Here is a 20623-nt window from a genome sequence, read left to right as displayed (position 1 = left end):
CAATGACATGGTTACCTCTTAGTGTCCAAAACAGGTGCGGGCTGCTAGACTACGAGAAAAAGTCCCTAACGTAGTCCGCCTGGAAAGCTTTCTTTCCTATTAGTATATTTTACAGTGACCCCTCACTGGTTCTCTTTTCCGGGAAGTCTCCCTACCGTGAAATGCATTAGTGGTGGTGGTATGTGTTGAGAGTGGCAGCAGCTGGAGGTGATGCAGTGCTCACCCTGAGAAATACAGTTTCAATAGTCAGACAGAACTGCAGTGGGAGAGCCAGGCCCAGAACCTACAAACCACTTATGCACGTGCTTTGCTTTACTCATCTAATGTTTGCAGGATTAGGGCTTAAGAGTGTCTGGGGTTTTATTTTATTTTTTTGCGGGGGCTGAGGGCAGGGGGGCAGGGAGTCTATCAAAATCACTGAACACGTCTGCAGCGGGGACGGGGTTGTTACAGCTTCACATAAAAGGTAAAGCCAAATTCTATTAATAAAACCACCAAAGACATGCCCACACCCAAAGCCTACCAAACCACACACATCAAAATGCACTAAAAGCACATTAAGATTGCAAGGACAAGCACTTGACAGTTAGGAAATGTCAGACTTACAGTTTCCTATGCTGCAACCCTAATTCAGACCCCTTGCTCATCCGCATTATGCTAGTCTTTAATTACATGATCACGTCCTATTCTCCCCGCCCTCACTGGAGTCTGAATTCTAGTTCCATGGGCAACTAGTAAATGCCAGTTTTACAACTTTCAAGGGCTTGACTTTGCAACCTAAATAATGTTTTTTAATTTAGTTTTTTTGTCACCATAACATGTCCCTGTTCACAAGGGGAAAGTCTGAGAGGACAAAATGCACAGCTGCCAAATCAGAGTCGCATGTGGGCATTGCAGCCAGATGCCGACATGAGATTTCTTTTCATGCTAGTAACTGTAGTATCAATACTATAGCACATCACCATTGACTTTGTTTCCTCTCTTTGCAGAGTTAGTCATCCCCGACAGTGCTAATGTATTTTATGCAATGAACAGCCAGGTGAACTTTGACTTCATCCTACGGAAAAAAAACTCCCTTGATGGGCAAGTGAAGATGCGGAGCCGATCTAGTTTGACACTTCCCAGAACTGCCAAAAGGGGGTGCTGGACTAACAGACACAGCAAAATCACACTTTGAAGAGAATGAGCTAACACAAAGGAGATTTGGTTTAGAAAAAAGAAAAGACCTTTGATACCATCCAGTATTACAAAGTCACGGAAGATGAAGGTGTCAGTGTTTGACTTTGGAAAGATTTGAGACTGGAATGCAAAGTGTGCATTCACTATAGATACAGATAGAGATGAACATCGAGAGAGAGAGAGAGAGAGATTTATGGGACAGTCACTATGGAAATATATTTTGCACATTGGCCTAGGAAGGTGAGGTCACATATACAGGGAAAAATGGAATTGCCAACCAATCTTGTCTTAAGAATTCCACATAAGCTAAATCTCCTCCTTGGAAAACAGATTCTCCTTTGTGCCAGTATTACCTAGAACAAGAACTTTAAATTTATTTTTATACATTGGAGAAGAAAACTGTTGCAATTAAATTCCACCTGAATCAAGCAGGAGGATCTGAGCAGCCGTCAGCTGAATGATAACACCGATTTCCAAAGGGTGTGGATGAGTTGATGGCTGCTAGTTCCTCACCCTGTCTGACAAGTGTTTCCTCCAGGAGGCTTTCACATCTGTGAAGAAGAAAGGAGGGTTGAGCCTCTCCCAAAACCCTAGTCTAGAGACACAAGGAAGTATTCAATTGTGTGCATGTAGGTTGGTTTCACAGAACTGACAAACATTTTTTGCAGTTGTTCAAAGCCAGAAAATACATTTTGGGGTTTTTCCAAAGAACATTAAGAAAATGGGCCACGGTTGCTTTTGGATGAATGTCATGTTTTGTTAATGAGCAAGGCAAGGAAACTCAACCAACATTACTTCTCTGGACCTTGTTCACATCTTAATGCCACTACAGTGTGTTCTTCCTTAGGCTTACCTAATCTGTTTAACAGGAATCAAGGCCTTTTGCATGTACAGTTGCAAGTTCTCCAAATTCACTGATGTACCTCGTTGTAATGTGCAATCCCTCTTCAGGTGCAGAACTCTACATTAATCCACATTGATTCAGTGAGAGGCAACTATATTATTTTGTGTTTTAAAAGTGGCATAAGACAGACATGTTTATTATTCAGTGCCCAAAATTACCACAGATCTTATAAACTTGTAGCATTATTATACATAATCTTCAACCACCACCCTCTCTTATATGCTTCTATTAACTGAATAGTTTCCTGACATGGTACATCCTTCCAGGTGGAATAGAGAATTTAACCTTCTGAAAAGGCTCCCCTCGCTGCTATTCTCTGTGAAACTTTAAATGACGCATTTCTTAACTCGAAGATACAAGTCTCCCTTCAGAACACATGCATAATTAAAAGGTCACATAAAAGATTTTAATTGAAAGCCATAAATGACACATTGGATTGTAAGCAACACTCACAGAACAGATTGTCTTTTCAGAATACTAAAGTTGGTTAAAATTAACTCAGATCTTGAATTTTATACAAGTCTGGAGCATGTTTTACCAGTTCTGTAGCACTGATTGTCAAAGCTGGGCCTAGATTCCATTACCAAATAGCCATGATGTACCAATAAATGTCTTAAATGGTGTTGGGTCTTTACTATGTAAAGAATTATTCCCATTTAAAAGCCAGCTCATTCTCTATGGTTTGGGTATCTTAAATCCAAGTTGTATTTTTGTTTTGGGGATGAATAGATCCAGTTTTGAACTGAGCCTTAGATGTGTCTAGCATTAGGTCAGGTTTACAACAGAACTAAAGTTCAGTTTCCTTTGTAATTCAGTAAAGGCAATGCATGAATGTGGTGGTGAGTTTTACAGTATGTCTATACAGCAGGGGTAGGCAACCTATGGCACGCGTGCCGAAGGCGGCACACAAGCTGATTGTCAGTGGCACTCACACTGCCCGGGTCCTGGCCACCGGTCCGGGGGGGCTCTGCATTTTAATTTAATTTTAAATGAAGCTTCTTAAACATTTTTAAAACCTTATTTACTTTACATACAACAATAGTTTAGTTATATATTATAGACTTATAGAAAGAGACCTTCTAAAAACGTTAAAATGTATTACTGGCACGCGAAACCTTAAATTAGAGTGAATAAATGAAGACTGGGCACACCACTTCTGAAAGGTTGCTGACCCCTGCTATACAGTATGACATATAAAGCATAGCCCCTCACCCACACAATATATAGAACTACAAAATCTGGATTTTATATTGCCAAGGTTATGTTGTTGAACATGTCTTTTCCTTTCTTACAGGGAAAGAAATTGCTGTCGGATAAAACTGGTTTCATTTATTTAAGATGGGCAGTTTTAAAAGTAATTTCTCATGAACAAAATGTTTTTGTAATTCTCCTTCTGCTGATTCTTCATCAAACCTCTGGTTCTAGCTGCTGAAATCGGACCATTAGGCATTAGCTTGTGTGTGTTACCCAGCTGGCCCTGGAATGTTCAGCAGCAGTTAAGGATCTGATCAGACATCCATAGCACAGTGGAAAAACAAATCATTTGAAAGAGAACAATCTAAAAATGCTTTTCGGACAATTCAACTGCTGAATGACACCAGCGCGTATATTCGGTACTCAAGAGCTGCTTAGAAAATTCTTGTCGAAAATTTTGACAGAAATGGGGAAAACATACATGTTCATGATTTATTTCTCCTTCCCTTTTTCCACCCAGCATGATAGCTGTTTGGAAAATAGGCACAGAAAATGAGTATTCTACCTCTGAGCTACTGGATTGTTCCTTGCTAGAGACTACTGCACAAGCAGGAGCCTTAGGGAAGCCGAGACCCAGCTACTTCCATTAGAGCAGCCAAAGCTCTATCATAGAATCATAGAACTGAAAGGGACCTTAATAGGTTATCTAGTCCAGTCCCCATGGCAGAATTAAATGTTATCTAGATCATCCCTGAGAGGTGCTTGTCTAACCTGCTCTTAAAAAATCTCCAGTGATGGAGATGCCACAGCCTCCCTAGGCAATTTATTCAAGTGTTTAACTACCATGACAGTTAGGAATTTTTTCCTACTGTCCAATTTAAACTCCCCTTGGTGCAATTTAAGCCCATTGCTTCTTGTCCTGTTCTCAGAGGTTAACAAGAACAATTTTTCTCTCTCCTCCTTGTAACAACTTTTTATGTACTTGAAAACTGTTATCATGTCCCTTCTCAGTCTTCACTTCTCCAGACTAAACAAACCCAGTTTTTTCAGTCTTTCCTCATAGGTCATGTTTCTACATTTTTGCTGCTTTCCTCTGGACTTTCTCTAACTTGTCCATATCTTTCCTGAAATGTGGCGCCCAGAACTGGATACAATACTCCAGTTGAGGCCTAATCAGCATGGAGTAGAACGGAAGAATTACTTCTCATGTCTTGCTTACAGCACTCATGCTAATACAACCCAGAAGGATGTTTGCTTTTTTTGTAACAGTGTTACACTGTTGACTCGTATTTAGCTTGTGGTCCACTATGACCCCCAGATCCCTTTCCGCAGTACTCCTTCCTAGGTAGTCATTTCCCATTTTGTATGTGTGCAATTGATTGTTCCTTTCTAAGTGGAGTACTTTGCATTTGTCCTTATTGAATTTCATCCTGTTTACCTCAGACCATTTCTCCAGTTTGTCCAGATCATTTTGAATTTTAATCCTATCCTCCAAAGCACTTTGTATTGTTCGCAAACTTTGTAAGTGTACTCTCTATGCCATTATCTAAATCACTGATGAAGAGAACTGGACCTAGGACCAATCCCTGCAGGACCCCACTTGATATCCCTTCCAGCTTGTGAACTACTCTCTGGGAATGGTTTTCCAACCCACTTTACAGTAGCTCCATCTTGGATATATTTCCCTAGTTTGTTTATGAGAAGGTCATGTAAGACGGTATCAAAAGCCTTACTAAAATCAAGATATATCACAGCTACCATTTCCCCCTCCACAAGGTTTGTTAACTTGTCAAAGAAAGCTATTAGGTTGATTTGAACGCAATGTGTTCTTGACAAATCCATGCTGTTACTTATCACCTTATTATCTTCTAGGTGTTTGCAAATAGATTGCTTAATTATTTGCTCTGTTATCTTTCCGGGTAATGAAGTTAAACTGACCGGTCTGTAATTCCCCCTTTTTATAGGCTGGCACTATAATTGCCCTTTTCCACTTTTCTGGAATCTCACCCGTCTTCCATGACTTTTTGAAGATAATTACTAATGGCTCAGATATCTCTTCATTCAGCTTCTTGAGTATTCTAGTATGTATTTCATCAAGCCCTGCTGACTTGAAGACATCTAACTTATCTAAGTAATTTTTAACTTGTTCTTTCCCTATTTTAGCCTCTGATCCTACCTCATTTTCACTTGCATTCACTATGTTAGATGTCCAATCGCTACTAACCTTTTTGGTGAAAACTGGAACCAAAAAGTCATTTAGCACTTCTGCCTCCCCCCCCCCACATTGACTAATGGGCCTACCCTGTCCTTGCCCTTACTCTTGCTTCTAATGAATTTGTAGAATTTTTTCTCAGTCCTTCGAGTAAGATGAGGGAAGGATATATATAAAGATGCATGAAGCAGCATATGGACTCCAGGCAGGACCCCATTTGTTACATGAGAGAGAGATGTGGTGTTTTGTAAAGCTCCAGTCTTCTTTTCTTCTGTCCCCATGACAGTCCGCACCAGCTCCTGCCCCTTTTTTACCTCTGAAGTTTTCTGGAGTGGGTTGTGTTGAACTGTGAGCCATTTCAAAATTCAGATCAAGTTTAGTCTGATTATGAAAAACAAAACTACGAAACACTACTGCACCCACACACAATCAGAGAAAGAGTTTTCTTTGGCTGTGATGCTGCAACCAGCTTAGCACAGGTGAACCTCTGTGTCTACACAGAGCTCATTACAAATGATCTGTAAGTTGTTTGAGGCAGGGCCTGTCTTGATATCTGTGTTGCATAGGACTGAGCATGTTCTTAACACGTCCGCTAATAATAGGTTTCAATGAGATCTCCAAAAACATGCCATGTTTGAAGTTACTAGCTTCAGCTATTTTTTAACTTAGGAATTCAGAGTGGAACATACAGGCAAGTGTGGTTTTTTCCTCTTAGATATGTATAACAAAAAACAAGTGCATTAAATTTGCACTTCCTTTCCAAAAAGCCTTTACTTCTGCTTAAGCCAAAGCATGAACAACTGCCTCTAGAAAGGAATTCATTTGAAAGTAATGAGCAACTGCAAAAGGGAAGGGGGAGAAAAGTATTTATAATAGAGAAGTAGGAATGCAGTGTCACATCAGGATGTTCCTGCTCACACTCTGCTCATAAGTAAGTTTGGAAAGTAGCAGTTTGCTGGGAAAAATCGGTTTTATTTTGCAGGGAAAAGAGGTGAGGCCACACTGAAGCATCTAGCTAATAAAATAAGACTCATGAAATTATGCAAAACTTGTTCTTTCCTTTTTCTGAAACTGGCATTTACAGCCCCTGCATCATTCACGGCATAGTAATGAAATGAAATGAAAACATTTTTGATGGATCAGTAAAAGTTTTGTTTCTAATAAAAACACTCTGACCGTACTTTACCTACTCAAGCACCCACAACATTCAACGGCTGTGCTTAACTGAGATAGCGCTGAACCAATTTGAGAGCATCCTCTTATCAATCTGGGCCCCTATCTGATTTCCTTGCTTCATAAACAAAGTCTGTTATATACAGCTGAGGCTGTGACACACAGTGCCCGGCCTGCCAAGCAGAAGCCTCGCCTGCTAAAATGTAACAAGCAATCTTACACTCCCTGTCTCCTCATCCTCCAGCCAGGGGTTCCCCAACTTCTTTCTCCTATGGTGCACCTGTGCAGTGGCAATAAGCACAGCAGCCCACTATTAACACTTTGTGAGGAAAATTACTATAAACTGTACATGGAAACTGTATATACCAGCAGGTGGCCAGTACTCATGGGGTGCATCGTTCCACTACCCTTCAGTGCTGGGCCTGAGGGCAGGTGCCACCCCTCCTCCCCAATGGCAGTGCGCCCCATGATGCCCAGCACCTAGGGGTGCCAGGCATCCTGACCGGATGCTAAAAGTCTGGTTACCTGCAGTAACCAGCCTCTGGCACCAGGGGTGGGGGGAAGGAAGCGCAGCCTGATGGCGAGAACTGGCTGGCTCCTAAACCGGGCTCCAAAGTAGGTACTGGCGCTATCCGGGGGTAACCTGTCTGCCCCGCCCTGATTTCCCCAGCCCCTCGCTTCAGGGACACCCCCCCCCCCGCCCTGCTGTGCCCCAATTTCCCCTCCCTGGCCCCTCCTTCCAGGGACCAACCAACCCTGCTGTGCCCTGATTTCCCCACTCCAAGGACCAACACCCCACCCCCACACTGTGCCCTGACTGCCCCAGCCCCTCGCTCCAGCCCCCCCCTTCCCTGCTGTGCCCCGAGTTCTGGGGTGAGGAAATTGGGCAGAAAGGCTCCACATCAGCGCCTCCCCGCCCTGCAGGTGCGTCCCAGGGGATGGGGGAAACCGAGCAAGGGGGCAGGGGTGGAGCGTGTGTGACAAGGGGGGAGAGCTAGGTGGGGCAGGGCCTCAGGGGAAGAGGTGGGGGCAGGGCTGTTCGGTTTTCAGGGATTAGAAAGTTGGCAACCCTACCAGCACCCCTTCCCTTGCAGAATTAGGGCAAAAGCCTGACCTTACCCTGCCCCAAATTGAGCCGAAGCGCCATGTCCGCCCCACCTTACCATCAGCAAGGGCCCTCTGCCCCCTAGGAACACTGGGGTGGGGGCACGTGGCTGAGGGCCCTTGGTGTTACCTCTCACCAGTGGCAGGCGTGGCACATTCTGCTCAGCCCTGGAACCACCACAGCGGCAGCACCAGCTCAGCCTGCAGGGCCCAGATCTCCTGCAGCAGGCGGAGAGCCCCCCCCTTTCCCTCAAACGAGCTGGGGAGAAACTGAGAAAGGAAACAGAACCGGTTACCCCAGTCAGATCAGGGGCTCAGCCCCAGAGACCCCCCCCAGCCAGGGCCTGGGGCAGAGGGGTGTGTGGTGGGGGGGGCAATACTGAGACCAGTTTGGTCCAAGATGGCTCACAAAGCCGGCTCACTGTGGGGAGGGCAGAAGCAGCGTTAATGGTGTTTCAGAGGGGGGGTGGGGCAGTCGGGGGGGATGAGGTGTCGGAATGCCATATATCGGGGGGGGGGCCTGGGGCAGGGGACTCCCAGGCTTGGCAGGGACACCACCTATATCTCCCCCCCCCCCCCGCCCCCTTCACGCAATCTGTGTTGCGGCCCACCTTTGGGAACCCCTGCGGTAGCTCACAGTGTAATAAGCTCACGGCAGCCAAACACAGCCAAAGAACAATAGCACGCAAGAAAGCAAATGAACAGTCAGCAAGTGTGCTTTAGACCAGGAGTTCGAAACCTTTTCTTTCTGCGGGCCCCCCCATGCTATAAAAACCTCCAGGGCCCAGCAGGGGTGGGGTGGGGGACTCGGGCTCCGGACCAGGAGGGGGGTGGGGCCTGGGGCATGGGCATAGTTTGACTTCTATTTGGAGGGGGGGCAAGGGCTGCCAGGGCTCAAGCCAGCTATGCACGGCAGGGAGGGAGGGAGCGCCATCTCCACCCCCCCCGACTCAGCTCAGCAGGCCACCCAGTCTTTCTGGGTTGTGGTGGGAACGCAACCAAAAACTATAACTCAAAGGGGTGAACTCAGCTAAAGAAGTTTGAAAAACCGCTCAAGGGGTACCTAGGGGCTGTGTGCAGGCAGAGGGGGTAGCTCAGGGTGCAAGGAGGGGGTAGCTAGGGGCTGTGTGCAGGCATTGGGGTAGCTCAGGGTGCAGGGAGAGGGGTAGGTAGGGGTGTGTGCAGGCAGGCACAAGGGTTACTCAGGGTGCAGGGAGAGGAGTAGCTAAGGTGTGTGTGCGGGCTGGGGATTCCCACCCAATGGGAGCTGCAGAGTTGGCACTTGGGATGTGGGCAGCATGCGGAGGGAGACCCCCCTGGCCACCCCTGCACCTAGGAGCTGGACATTCCACTTCCAGGAGTGGCGCGGAGCCGGGGCAGGTAGGGAGCCTGCTTTAGCCCCGCCGGACTTTTAGCGGCCTATTAAAATCTCCCAGATTGGTTTCAGTAGCCTCTGGGAGATCAAGGCCGATTCCAGGAGACTCCCAGCCAATCCGTGAGGGTTGGCAACCCTCCCTTCTGGGGACTATGCCCCGGCCAGCTGGCTTCATGCCCATGCTCCTTCTCTGTGAGCAACGAGCACCAATGCTGCCTATTTCAGCGGTGACCATGTTATCAGAGCTAATACTTCTGCAAAATGTCCTTCCCATTGTGGTTACCAGGGATTGCTCCCGTCTAAAGCAGTGTTACCGCTGAATTGAAGAGAAATGGCTATTTGCACCATGAAACGCATGCTAATATCAGCATTTCCATATTCTTCCTGGGCGAAGCCACCTATACTCAAAACCTGCCCCGTCTCTGAGGGAAGCATGTGAAATCTTTGTGACGCTGTGTTCACATGCATAATGAAATGTGAAAGAACCTGATTTCTTGCATGGTTTTCCCTTTCTAGCCCCGACTACTTTAAAACTGATGTTTAGTTTCACTGTTGTTCTCCAAGTGGGCTTGCACAAAAGGCCTGCTCCTGCTCCCGCACTGAAGTCCATGTCAAGATTCGTATTGACTTCAATGGGTCAAGGCAAAGCCCCTTCTGATGATCTGCAGTACCACCATGTTCTGCGTGTTTATATTTTTCAAATCATGCTTTTAAAACAGCAGAGCAGAAAGCAAGCAGTGTCTCGCTGAACAGTGCCACCTGCTGGCCAGCCAGGCTCAAAATGGACGTCAGGTCTGCCCTGCGGGCTGGAGAATAAAGACCTGAATATGGGGATGGAGGCTTTATAAAAAGGGAAAAACAACACTTAATTTGTGCCAGGGCTTGGCAGTTCATAGCCCTGGCACCTCTGGGCTTGCTGCATCAGTTATGAATGCAAAAAAATTGCTTGAGCCCCCAGCATCTAATTGCTTGAGCTCTGGCACCTATTTCATTAGAAATTAAGTAGTAGGGGGAAAACCCCAAATCATTGACAATGGCCCAAGGATGACCCACAATCCTTATTCCACATGTGCTAAGTTTCATGACTAGGCCACTTTCTTCAGCCTGGGGTGTGGACGAGGCTGCACCACATGGGGCAGTTGTGGAACATGTGTTTGTGTTTAGGGGCCAGAGGAACAGGCTCACAAAAATCTTAAATCCAGGATGGATTTGGTTAAGTGCAAGAGTCCCACTGACTCCACGGAGAGCCCGATCAGGCTCCAAAATGTTGTAGCTATGATCTTTGTGTCTCTTTGTTACCTTTTTGTGCCTTATTTCAACACCGCTGTGAAGATGCCCCAAAGCAGCATGGCAGACCCCAACCCTGCTCACCCAGCATTCTCAGTCCAAGAGCTCCATGTAAATTAAGACTCCACACAGCTAATCAGCTTGCATCCAGTTCTATGTATTATCAGACCCGCTGATAGACAGTAACATGTCTTCTTTAGGAGAGAGCACAACATTATCAGCAATTATTAAAAAAACAAAAACCAACCACACGCTCCAATGTACAGCTCATCCAGAAAGTGAAACAATCTCTTTAAATTTTAGGCCAGGAGGATTTTTTCCACCCCCCCCCCCCAACTTTGTGTTGCACAGAAAAAGATCTAAATCTACATCAGCTAAATCTAAGAAGTGTAGCACAAGATCACCTGCCTTATGGGACACTTTAAAAAACAACAACATGACTTACTATGCTGACATCTTACCCAATACTAAGTATATCAGAACTCATCCAAAACAGAACAAGCTCACTCCTCACATTTAAAAATATATAAAAGGCAAGTTGCCTTTTTGTCCTGCAATATACAATTCTAATGCAGCCATTCAACAAAGAACAGCAGATTTGACACCATTAACATTTTCATGGTTTTCTTTTTAAAGGGACACTGTCAAGTAGGTTAGGCCCAAACCTATCAGTGAGGAAATTGAAATAGTTTTTTTTATTATATTAATTGGGAAGGAAACCTAAAAGGTTTGTAGCCAAGAAACAGGAAGTGAAACTGACCATTAACAGGAAGTAGGACTGGCTGATTTAGTTTCACTGTTCAGTGTGAATGAAACACATTAAAAAAAAAAAGAAAACAAAGCACATAAGTGGCAAAAAAGCACAATGGATTTTAAAATAGATTATTAAAACTGAAACAACTAAGGCATCAGTTTAGGAGGCTGCAGACATGTCTTAGGCGACTGTGACCATCCTCTCCTTCCTTATGGCTAGATGGAATGGGAGGGGTGTCTTGAAACGTAGGAGAGAGGACTCCTGAAACTGTTTTGTATTGCAACGTGAAGTGGGGACTCACGTTATGGAAGTGGTGTAGATAGCAACACAGATGAGGCCATTTTTGAAGTCATTGTGATCTTGACAGTGATCCTTTAAAACACACAACACACACACACACACACACACACACACACACACATTCTCTCAGAGAATGGGGTTAAAAAACACAAATCAACAACAGTTAATGTTATGCAGCAGCACAGTGACAACTATCTGGAAAGGACTTACACGTGTCCACCTCAGAACCCCTATATATATTAATCTTTATAAATACAGTATTCTACACCAGGAACTGTAGAAAGACGTCATTCAAGGAAATTTTGTAATTACTAGTGTCAACTCAGTGCGCCATGGAGCCAGCTCGCCACTCCACAGAGGTTTCAAAGTTACGAACCCTTGTGAGAATGGACTGGAGTTTACGATACGCTTTTTAGAAGTCTCTGTTTTTCTGCCAATCTGGAATGTTCTGGTTCAAGCCCCTCCCCCCACTCCCTTTCCCAAAAAAATAAAGATTGGTTAGGTTAAGTCAGTTGGATCCAATCAATTTGCTTTGCCACTAAAGACGGCGAGAAGGAGAGCACATTGACGTCTCTAGAAGCTTCTAGGTGAAAGCTAAATTGTGAGGCAGGTTCCACTGTTGTTGTCAGAGTCACTTAGCAAGGGGGGCAGTCATAGCTCGTCCCTCGACGACGATGCATCGAGAGATGGCTGGGGGGCCAAGGCATCTTTGTTCTGGGCATCGCTGTGGATCTGGCCCTGTTGCCGGGACTTCCAGGAATGGGCTCTGTCCCAGTCAGTCGACATGGTCTCATTGTCCCAGATTGTGGATGTCTCTGTGTCACTAAGATAACCCGGCTGCCCTGTGTAATGGGTCGGATAAATAAGCAAGGGCTCTGCTGAGAAGGCTTTCAAGTCTCTGGACTCATAGTACTCCTTGTACTTCTCTCTAAAGAAAGGAAAACAAATATCACTAGCAGAAATAACTCTTGCTCAGCACCACTGTGCTTGCCTTGCCTTTCCATCGGTTATGAGCCAATCTACTGAGCTAGGACTAGTCGGTAGGGTTAGATGCTCATCACAGGGTGAAACCTGGGCAAATGATTGAAGGCTTGAGATGAACTGAGCAGTGAGGACACTATTAGTCCTTTTGGAAAAGTGATTTTTATACAATAAAATAAAGGATCCTAAAGAATGACAAAGTATTTCAGAAACCATGCACTTCATCTGCCACTAGGGAGCAGCCACCTCTGGAGCGGGACCCTGCAGCTATTTGAACAGCAACACTCTATGACATAGAGAACAGGACAGGAAGCATATTGGATCCATCTGGAAATTCTACTGTGACTGTAGCCCCAGCATGGCAGAGATACCTGGATATGTGAGTTGGCATTTGGTATTCAACTGCTGGGCCTCTGTATCATTTCTTATTTGCACCACTGGGGTGCCATTTTTAGATGAGTTCAGGGGTGGCCTAACTCTGCTCCCGCTGAAATCAATGGTAAAACTCCCATCGACTCCAGTGGGAGCAAGAGATAACAAAGGCTTTGTCTATACTTTGTCTCTTAAAATCTCCCTCTATGGCATCGCTTACCAGCACAGCTCCCCCGTTGCTAGCAAAGTGATCAACTAGCCGCTGGCGTTTTAAGCACCACAACTTCCAATCCCATCTAGACCTGTTCTGGGCAACCCAATGGTTAGTCAATGACAGCCTGTCTGCATTAGTGCTCCCAGTGTCCCTACCACCAGAGAAGCTGCTACTGATGCAGATAAGGCCAAAGAGTGCACCCTGCTACCACAGAGTAAGTGGTGTGGCCAATTAGGGGAACTGGCTGTCGGAGCAGAACAAAGGCCTGTCTCAGATATGTTATCAAAGGTTCCACTAAGCCTGTATACAGGACTAGAAGACAATTGTCAGAGGGACACTGCACACCTGTTGGAAGCAGGGACCAATGATGTGGCACCCCAAATTCTTTTGGGGAGATGGGTAACTGGACTCTGGAAACAAGGTTAGGGGGAGCTTTAGGTCAGAATTAAAAAAAACCCTGGTTTTCTTACAAAACAAGGAGATCCACCCTTGAAAACAGATTCCTCCCGTATCTTGATATCCACATTACTTTCCGGGGCTCTGAGTGAGAGCCTTGCAGAGCTCTCCCCACAAAGAGGGAGACAATGTTGATAAGTCTGGCTGGGAGCTGGTTAAAAGATGTGACTTCTCCCTGCCCCACACACCTTTGAAATGAAAACCCTGGATTCTGCAACACAGTGAAGTAGGAAGGTGCCATGTAGATTCTGAAAAAGCCCTAAAAGCAGGGTTTTTGAAAAGAAAAGCTCTGAGTTGCACAGAGATCTTTTCCAGGTCCTATGCCAGGTAAGGCATTCCAAAGTAGGCACTATCTATATAATCATAATAATACACCTATACAGTTACTTCCAATCAGAGATCACCAGCTGCTTCAAAAATACAAATTTATGAATCCCAAAAGACCTCTCTGAGGTAGAATATTTATTACATAAATTCAAGCACAGAAAGTTCCGGAGATTTGCTCAACATCTGCAGCAGTGCTGGCAATATCCAAGAATCATAATATCCAGTCCTCTGCTCCGCCTACTAGGTTATGCTATGGAGATGCACTGTATAATTAGCAACACAACGTCCAGTTTAAGATCAGTTAGCAAGGTACAGCTCACGCAAAGCCGGCTGGCTTCCCAAGCAACGAAGGGGTTTTACTTACACAGGGTGCTTGTTGTACATGATCGGCAGGAATTCATCCACAGGCAGCATCTTGCTAAAAGGTTCGGCCCCAATTAGTTTCTGAGCCCCTTCAAAGGAGATTGCATACCCCAGGGTCCAATAAGAGTAATCTGCTTCCACAAGGTTCATTACGTTAGGAACTGCCTTCTCAGGGCGCTGCACCTGCATCCTTTTCCGACCAATGTAGCTGAAGGGGAGAAAAACCCACCGCAGTGGAAACTAAGGCCTGTTTCCATGATCAGCTCTGCAGTGCAATTATATTGTAACTGGGACATCAGGCATTCCCACTTCAACCAGGGCTGATCAAAGGCCTTTTAAGTCAGTGGGAGTTTTTCCATTGACTTCACTGGACCATGGATCAGGTCCAAAGTGCACCCACAAATCAAATGCTACTCCTGGAATTCTCCAGTGCCACATCTGCCCGTGCAGTCCAAGGAGACTACGGGTCCCAAAACCAATGCGCCATCCTGACCCAAGCAAGGATTTGAATTCTCTATGGTGCGCATCCAGTGAGGTGCTGGAGGCTTCTCAGGAGCCTCTTGTTAAAACTCCATCATCCTACAGACAGGAGGGTTGGTGTGATTCCCCAGCCTTCTCCCTTCTCTGGATGAAGCCCAGATAAATCAGCGCCACCAGAGATGGCTTATCCCTTATAAAAATACATCTGAAGAGAAAACATTTTGCTTTTGGACTGTCACAGGCACTGATCCAGGGACCCACATAACCTGAGTGCCAGAAAGCACCAAGCAGCAGGGGGGTTATAAAAACTGCCATGGGGAGGAGCCCCCTAGAAGGTCTTCTCCCCCTTCTCCAGCTGGCCAGTTCGAACTCTGCTCCCTTGGCAGTGAACTTGGAATTGTTTTCAGGAACAGGACATAAAGATTTCCAGCTCAGTCTGTTTGCTGGCTAGATGGTGCCATTCTCCTCTTGCTTCTCTTTGTGAGAATGAGTTTGTATTTAAAGGACTAAACAAAAGAGTTCAAATACCCTGTTCCTCCCCCATCCTCACAGTGAGCACAGGCAGCCTGTGTCACAGGAATTAGCTCAGAGTGGGGGACTGGGGTTATTGGGAGGCCATGGCTATATCGCTGTGGGCACCTGTTTATCAAAAAGTACCCGCAATGTGCTTCATTCGATGGAGGTTTTAGCTATTCCAGCCCCTTTAAAATTAACCTCCATTATTGAGTCTCTGGGATTTTATTCTTCCATGCTGCATTCCCCGCAGGCAGCCCTGTCTGATTATTATGAGGGTACGTCCATGTTATTGAAATGCTCAGTTCATGTGGGAGCAGGGGAGAGAGTTTCCAGCTGGTTTAGGGCAGTGAAAGCTCTTGGGACAAGACTACTTACATGAGCTCCCAGTCTAGCTGGACTTGCTCTATATCGTCCATCAGTTTCATGAGCTTCCTCTTAAACTGATGCTCAAAGCGCACATCGTCTTCGATAACGAGAGTCTTCTCCAGCTCTCTGTTCACCACCTAAAAGGGATGTTTTCAAATGAGACTGAAATGGCCCATATGCTATTGAGGGGCCAGTTCTGCACCCTCTGAAGCTATGCCGAGCCCCCCACTGGGAGCAGGACTGAGCCCCCCATGCTCTTTGATCAGTATGAAGGTTAATGGTCATCAAAATTGGTGACATTCAATTCTACACAGGTTTAGAATCAGAAAAAACTCATAGGTGAAATCCTGCAACAAAATTTCTTCATTTTTTTTTCTCCCCAAGCACAACATTGCCCCAAACAGGCTGGCTAAGAGTTTTGTGAAAAATGTCATGACCACAATCCAGACGTGTGACTCAGTCACACAGGCTGGGAGCTGTTTGCAAACTGACCGCACAATAGGAGCTGCTCAGTACTCAGCACTTTTGAAAATCAGGCTGCTTATGTGCCCAGATATGAACGTAGGAGCCTAACTGCTGCTCCTGTTTTTGAAAATCAGAACCTTTTATGAGATCCTGGATAATTCACACCAAAATAAGAGAGACTATCTAAAAATAAAACATTACTTCCTTCCCACAGCATCCAAGTATAATACAACTGCCAGAGCACAGATATTATTTACCTCTTTCCAGATAGAATAGTGGCTAAGAAAGCAGCCAATTTCCCCCCTGGTTAGTGGCCTGGAAGAGTAAGGATCCTGGTAACCAGGTAGCATATCAATATTCAGCGCTTTCAGCTGACTTGTATTCAATGCCCTGAGGAAAGAGAGAGCTGCTTTCAGTATTAAGAACTTTTATAGATGTTACTATTTTTTACTCAGACAAAAAAACAATGTAATTGTTTAGCAGTGAAAAGACTTTCCTGAGCTAGGGAAGTTCCCAAAATAGGCTGTGTATTTGTAGCAGTTTAATTTGATCTAAATCATGCTGAACATAAGATATTTTTTAGGACATTCACCCGCAACAGTTTCAAGAAACTGCAGAGTCTTAAAAGGGTCATTGTCATATTGTTAATAACACTATAGCTATATTCACACTGGAAGACTAGAGAACACCTAGCTCACCTTCCACTAAGAGTTTTGTTTGCTTTTCCATTTCTCTCACCTTGAACAACAGCACTAGAGCAGTCAGTATTATATTTGCTTATGGTCAGTTTCACTTTCAAGTTCTAATGCCCTAGCACTAGAGAGGCCACTAAGGCAGAGAGACACCAGGAAATCCAAGATCTGTTCCTAACTGTGCCACTGACTTCCTGAGAAGCCTTGGGAAAGTCACTCAGCCCTGGACTTTCAAATGAGATTTGGGCACCTGACTCCCTTAGTAAACCCCAGCCTTAACCTCGGTGCCTCAGTTTCCCCATGTATAAAATGGAGATTTTGTACATTGCTTTGAGAGTCACAACTAAAAAAAAAACTTTATCTGTGTTTACATTACTATAATGTAGCACAGTGGTTCCCAAACTGGGGTTCGTGAACCCCTGGGGGTTCGCAAAATGTTACAGGGGGTTCTCGGAAAAAATTCCCTAATGGCAGACAGAGCTGCCCTGGACAGCACGGGGCCAGAAGCCCGGAGCCCCTGGACTTCCAAGAGCTAAGCAGATCAAAGCAAGCATATCTATCACACTGAGGAGATTAAAACTTCAAGACTCCTTATAAGCAACGGAAAGGGAGGTGGATATTTTTTGCTGTTTTTTAAAATTAAATAGGCAGCTAGTGTTGTTTTTAAAATTATTAAGAACAAGTTTAATCTTTGTTTTAGCGTGCGTTGTTTGCCTGGACTGCTCAAGACCTGAATGCTTGTGTAGGAGGAACTCTTTGAGTTGGCTTCTTAAATACCTTCTTGCTGTTTCACATCTGATACTCCTTGATGAAACATAGGAGCCTTGTCTTATAACAGGCTTATTCAAAGTGATACAAGATACGAAAGTGAGATCTTGGAAGAGTGTTGCCATTTTCATAATGTAATAAAAATACTGTAATGATAAATAATAAATAGTGTGTAATAAGCATCATAAAAACAAATTTTATATTTCCAAGATCACTGCTTTTATAATTTATACTCAGATAAAGGAGAAAATTCCTGGAAATATTCATTTTTAGGAGGGGGTTTGCAAGACTTGACATTTTAGTGAAAGGGGTTCACAGGTTGTTAAAGTTTGGGAACCACTGATGTAGCACAATGCTGCAGCATTGAGACTGGACATATTGCAGGGGAATATTTAAATGCCACAAAAATGTTTTCATTATCATACCCCTATTTAATTTTATGACAATGTTTCTTTTTAGAGAACTTTGTCTTGAAGAAAACTTTACTTCTGGGCCTAAACTATCTTACCGGATCTCTAACGGAGACTGATCAGAGTAAGAGAAGAATAAAATAACAGCATGAAAACTTTTTTTTTTTTTTTTTCAAAACTGCACCAAATAGTACATTAAAAATAATAACTCATAATCACAGGGCATCAAAGAGAATTGACTGAAATTAAGCAAGGTAGCACTTCTAATCAACAGTTCTGCTATGCAGAACCAGATCTTTCCAAAGACTCACTTGCCATCCACAGCTTCTACTATCTTGACTGCAATCTCCTGCTCATAGAGTGTCCGCAGCATTAGATCCCGCCTGTCTTTTCGACGCTTCAGGTTGATCATGAAAATCTGGGTTAAGAAAGACATCAGAAAACTCTGGCTCAATGCAAAGTCCAGCTCCAAGTTTGTGCCAGAGCTCAGCAGGTTTTGGACCCTGTTAAAGCTCCAGGAGCATTTCCATTCAGGAGCGTCGTTTTCGGGTTACTATAAATTTGTCAGACATTTATCTTTTGAGCTGCAATTCAGAATATTTGTTCTCAGTCCAGCTGCTGATTTTTATGGGAAGATTGAGGAAAGAACATTCAGTGATTTTCAAAAATGAAGAGTGTATGTGTGTGTGTGCATGGGGGCGGCGGGAAGAACGCACTTTTGCCTTGTTTAAAAAAAACCTACAAAATCTGACCTTTTTGGACCAATTCTAGCACCTCACCAAATTTGGAGCAGAAACCTGAAATCTGGCAGGGACATAAAGTTGACCCAGGTTCGTGGGGTAATGGGGGTCAGGTCAGTTCTAAAAATGACTCAACACTCTCAGGTCGGTTTCGGGTCAGCTGTGCTCAGTTTGGATTCAGGTCCAGGTCGGGCTTTAAGAGTAGGCCTGAGCAGAGCTCTACCCCTAACTGGACAGATGAAGATTCCAGGTAGGACGATGTGCAGTAAATGCAGCAGGGCTTCATACACTGGGCAGTGAGAATAAAAAACTAAATGAACAGCGCCACATTCCCCAGGCAACGTCCACACTGCATGAGGGAGGGACCTGGATGAGAAAACTGTATTTGACGGAGTAATTAGAAACTGGAGGGTAATATAAATACACAGGGGGCAGAGTCAAGGTTGTGTGGGCAACATTAACTGTGGCATTTCCTGAATTTTAAATGCTTCACTTTGCAACCATAATGCTCTTTTAATGCACAGTTGTATATGGAATTAGAAAGCAGGTGCCAGGGGCCAGTTGTGCAGTTTGGAGCTGGATCTGAACTTCCCCAACACACTGGGATGTTTGGATCCAGGCTTTTGTTTGGGCCAATCTCTACCCAATACAATATATCCCTTTTGTATTCAAAGGGGGATGGGGTTGGCATGTGGTAAAGAGCACAGATCTTTACTGAGTGCTGCGTCTATCTTTGGGATTACCAATGTGCTCATCACCCTAATAACTGGACACAAGTGGAAGCAGATTCTGCAATGCAGGATATCTTTAATTACTGCAGATCCTGGACATTTTCTGCTGATTCAATTAGAATCATAGGTGTGCTCCTGAGACACATCCTGGGCAGGAAAACAGATTTGCGGGCAGCAGTTAGCCCAAGCTAAGCAGACATATTTTGCCTGGTCAAGGGCAGACTGCAGGCCCCGCAGGCACATACATTCCTAGGTAAAACACAGAATGTCAGGGCCGTTTTTCTGTCCTCAGGCAGGCAAGAATAAGTTCAGCCCTGCAGCCTGAGGAACAAACCTTGGCCAAATAAAAACCAGACTGAGTCCCAGCTCGGTGCAAAGGCAGTAATACTAATAAAATATCAGGCAATTTAAGTGCAGCCGCAAGAAACAGCCCAGAAACACACACACAGGACTCCAAACATAGATGACCAAACAAACACAGTCACACAGAATCCGCACTTCATGACACAAGCCATATAAATAGAAACTCCAGACCAAGCCAAGAAAACAAAACATCTTAAAGACAAAAAACAAGGCTCCTCCAATTTTAGTAGCTTCTTCAGTGACTATACTACTGTCTTTGGCAGCTACACATGCAGGCACTATACGGTCCTATGCAGGTTTTTTGGCTCTACACAAAATGTAAACCCAGTTTATTCACAGCACAGTCTCTCTCTGGAATTCTTCCTCCCTGGTCTCTTTCTGTTGGTACTTTGCCTCTGACTGCGGATAGCCAGCTCTAGCACTACAGGGACAGGAGTTTCTAGAGGGATGATTTATGCATCAAACTTCCTGGGTTCTGCTTCAAACATGTTCCCAACTGTCTTGAATAAAATCAAAACAAAAAGGCCGCAGTGGAAATGTGGCTCCCAAACAGGAAAAGATTAGGACCAACAATATAGAATATTCAATGAATACATACAGACCCTGTCATAACCCAAGTTATGCAAAGTGCTGTGTATTTACAGTTTAAACACCTGACTCTCTTCAGTCATCATCTCTAACAGCTTTGTGAGGTCATCAAAACAGTGTCCCTGCTTCTTAACGGAAAGCAAGAGAAATTTAAAAAAACCCATACGTGCTAAAGTTGTTCAGGAATAATGAAGCTATCTCCAAGTACCCTATCCATAGGAACCCTAACTGTAGGGCAGGGAGCCCTACCCATATGAACCCTAACCCAAGCTCCAAGTACCCTATCCATAGGAACCCTAACCCTAGCTC

General features: G+C 44.7%; 2 protein-coding genes across 3 annotated transcripts in view; one reads left to right on the top strand and one right to left on the bottom strand.

Moving 5' to 3' along the window:
• Window positions 1-1177, top strand: part of RGL1 (ral guanine nucleotide dissociation stimulator like 1) — a 103079-nt gene extending 101902 nt beyond the window's left edge. For both annotated transcript variants that reach the window (XM_065409231.1, XM_065409230.1), the window contains one exon: window positions 990-1177. In XM_065409231.1, coding sequence (XP_065265303.1) covers window positions 990-1177 — 188 coding nt within the window. The remainder of the gene's footprint in view (window positions 1-989) is intronic.
• Window positions 1178-12133: 10956 nt separating this feature from the next.
• The window catches only part of COLGALT2 (collagen beta(1-O)galactosyltransferase 2), a 96245-nt gene continuing 87755 nt past the window's right edge, over window positions 12134-20623 (bottom strand). Inside the window, exons 8-12 of the mRNA XM_065409498.1 lie at window positions 18204-18310; window positions 16280-16412; window positions 15567-15694; window positions 14197-14403; window positions 12134-12410 (exon numbers count right to left, since the gene is read on the bottom strand). Coding sequence (XP_065265570.1) covers window positions 12134-12410; window positions 14197-14403; window positions 15567-15694; window positions 16280-16412; window positions 18204-18310 — 852 coding nt within the window. The remainder of the gene's footprint in view (window positions 12411-14196; window positions 14404-15566; window positions 15695-16279; window positions 16413-18203; window positions 18311-20623) is intronic.

The sequence above is a fragment of the Emys orbicularis genome, chromosome 8 (genome assembly GCF_028017835.1).
Source record: "Emys orbicularis isolate rEmyOrb1 chromosome 8, rEmyOrb1.hap1, whole genome shotgun sequence".
Lineage (NCBI taxonomy): Eukaryota > Metazoa > Chordata > Testudines > Emydidae > Emys > Emys orbicularis.
Note: the sequence above shows the minus strand (reverse complement) of the source record. Positions and strands in the feature narration are given on the sequence as shown.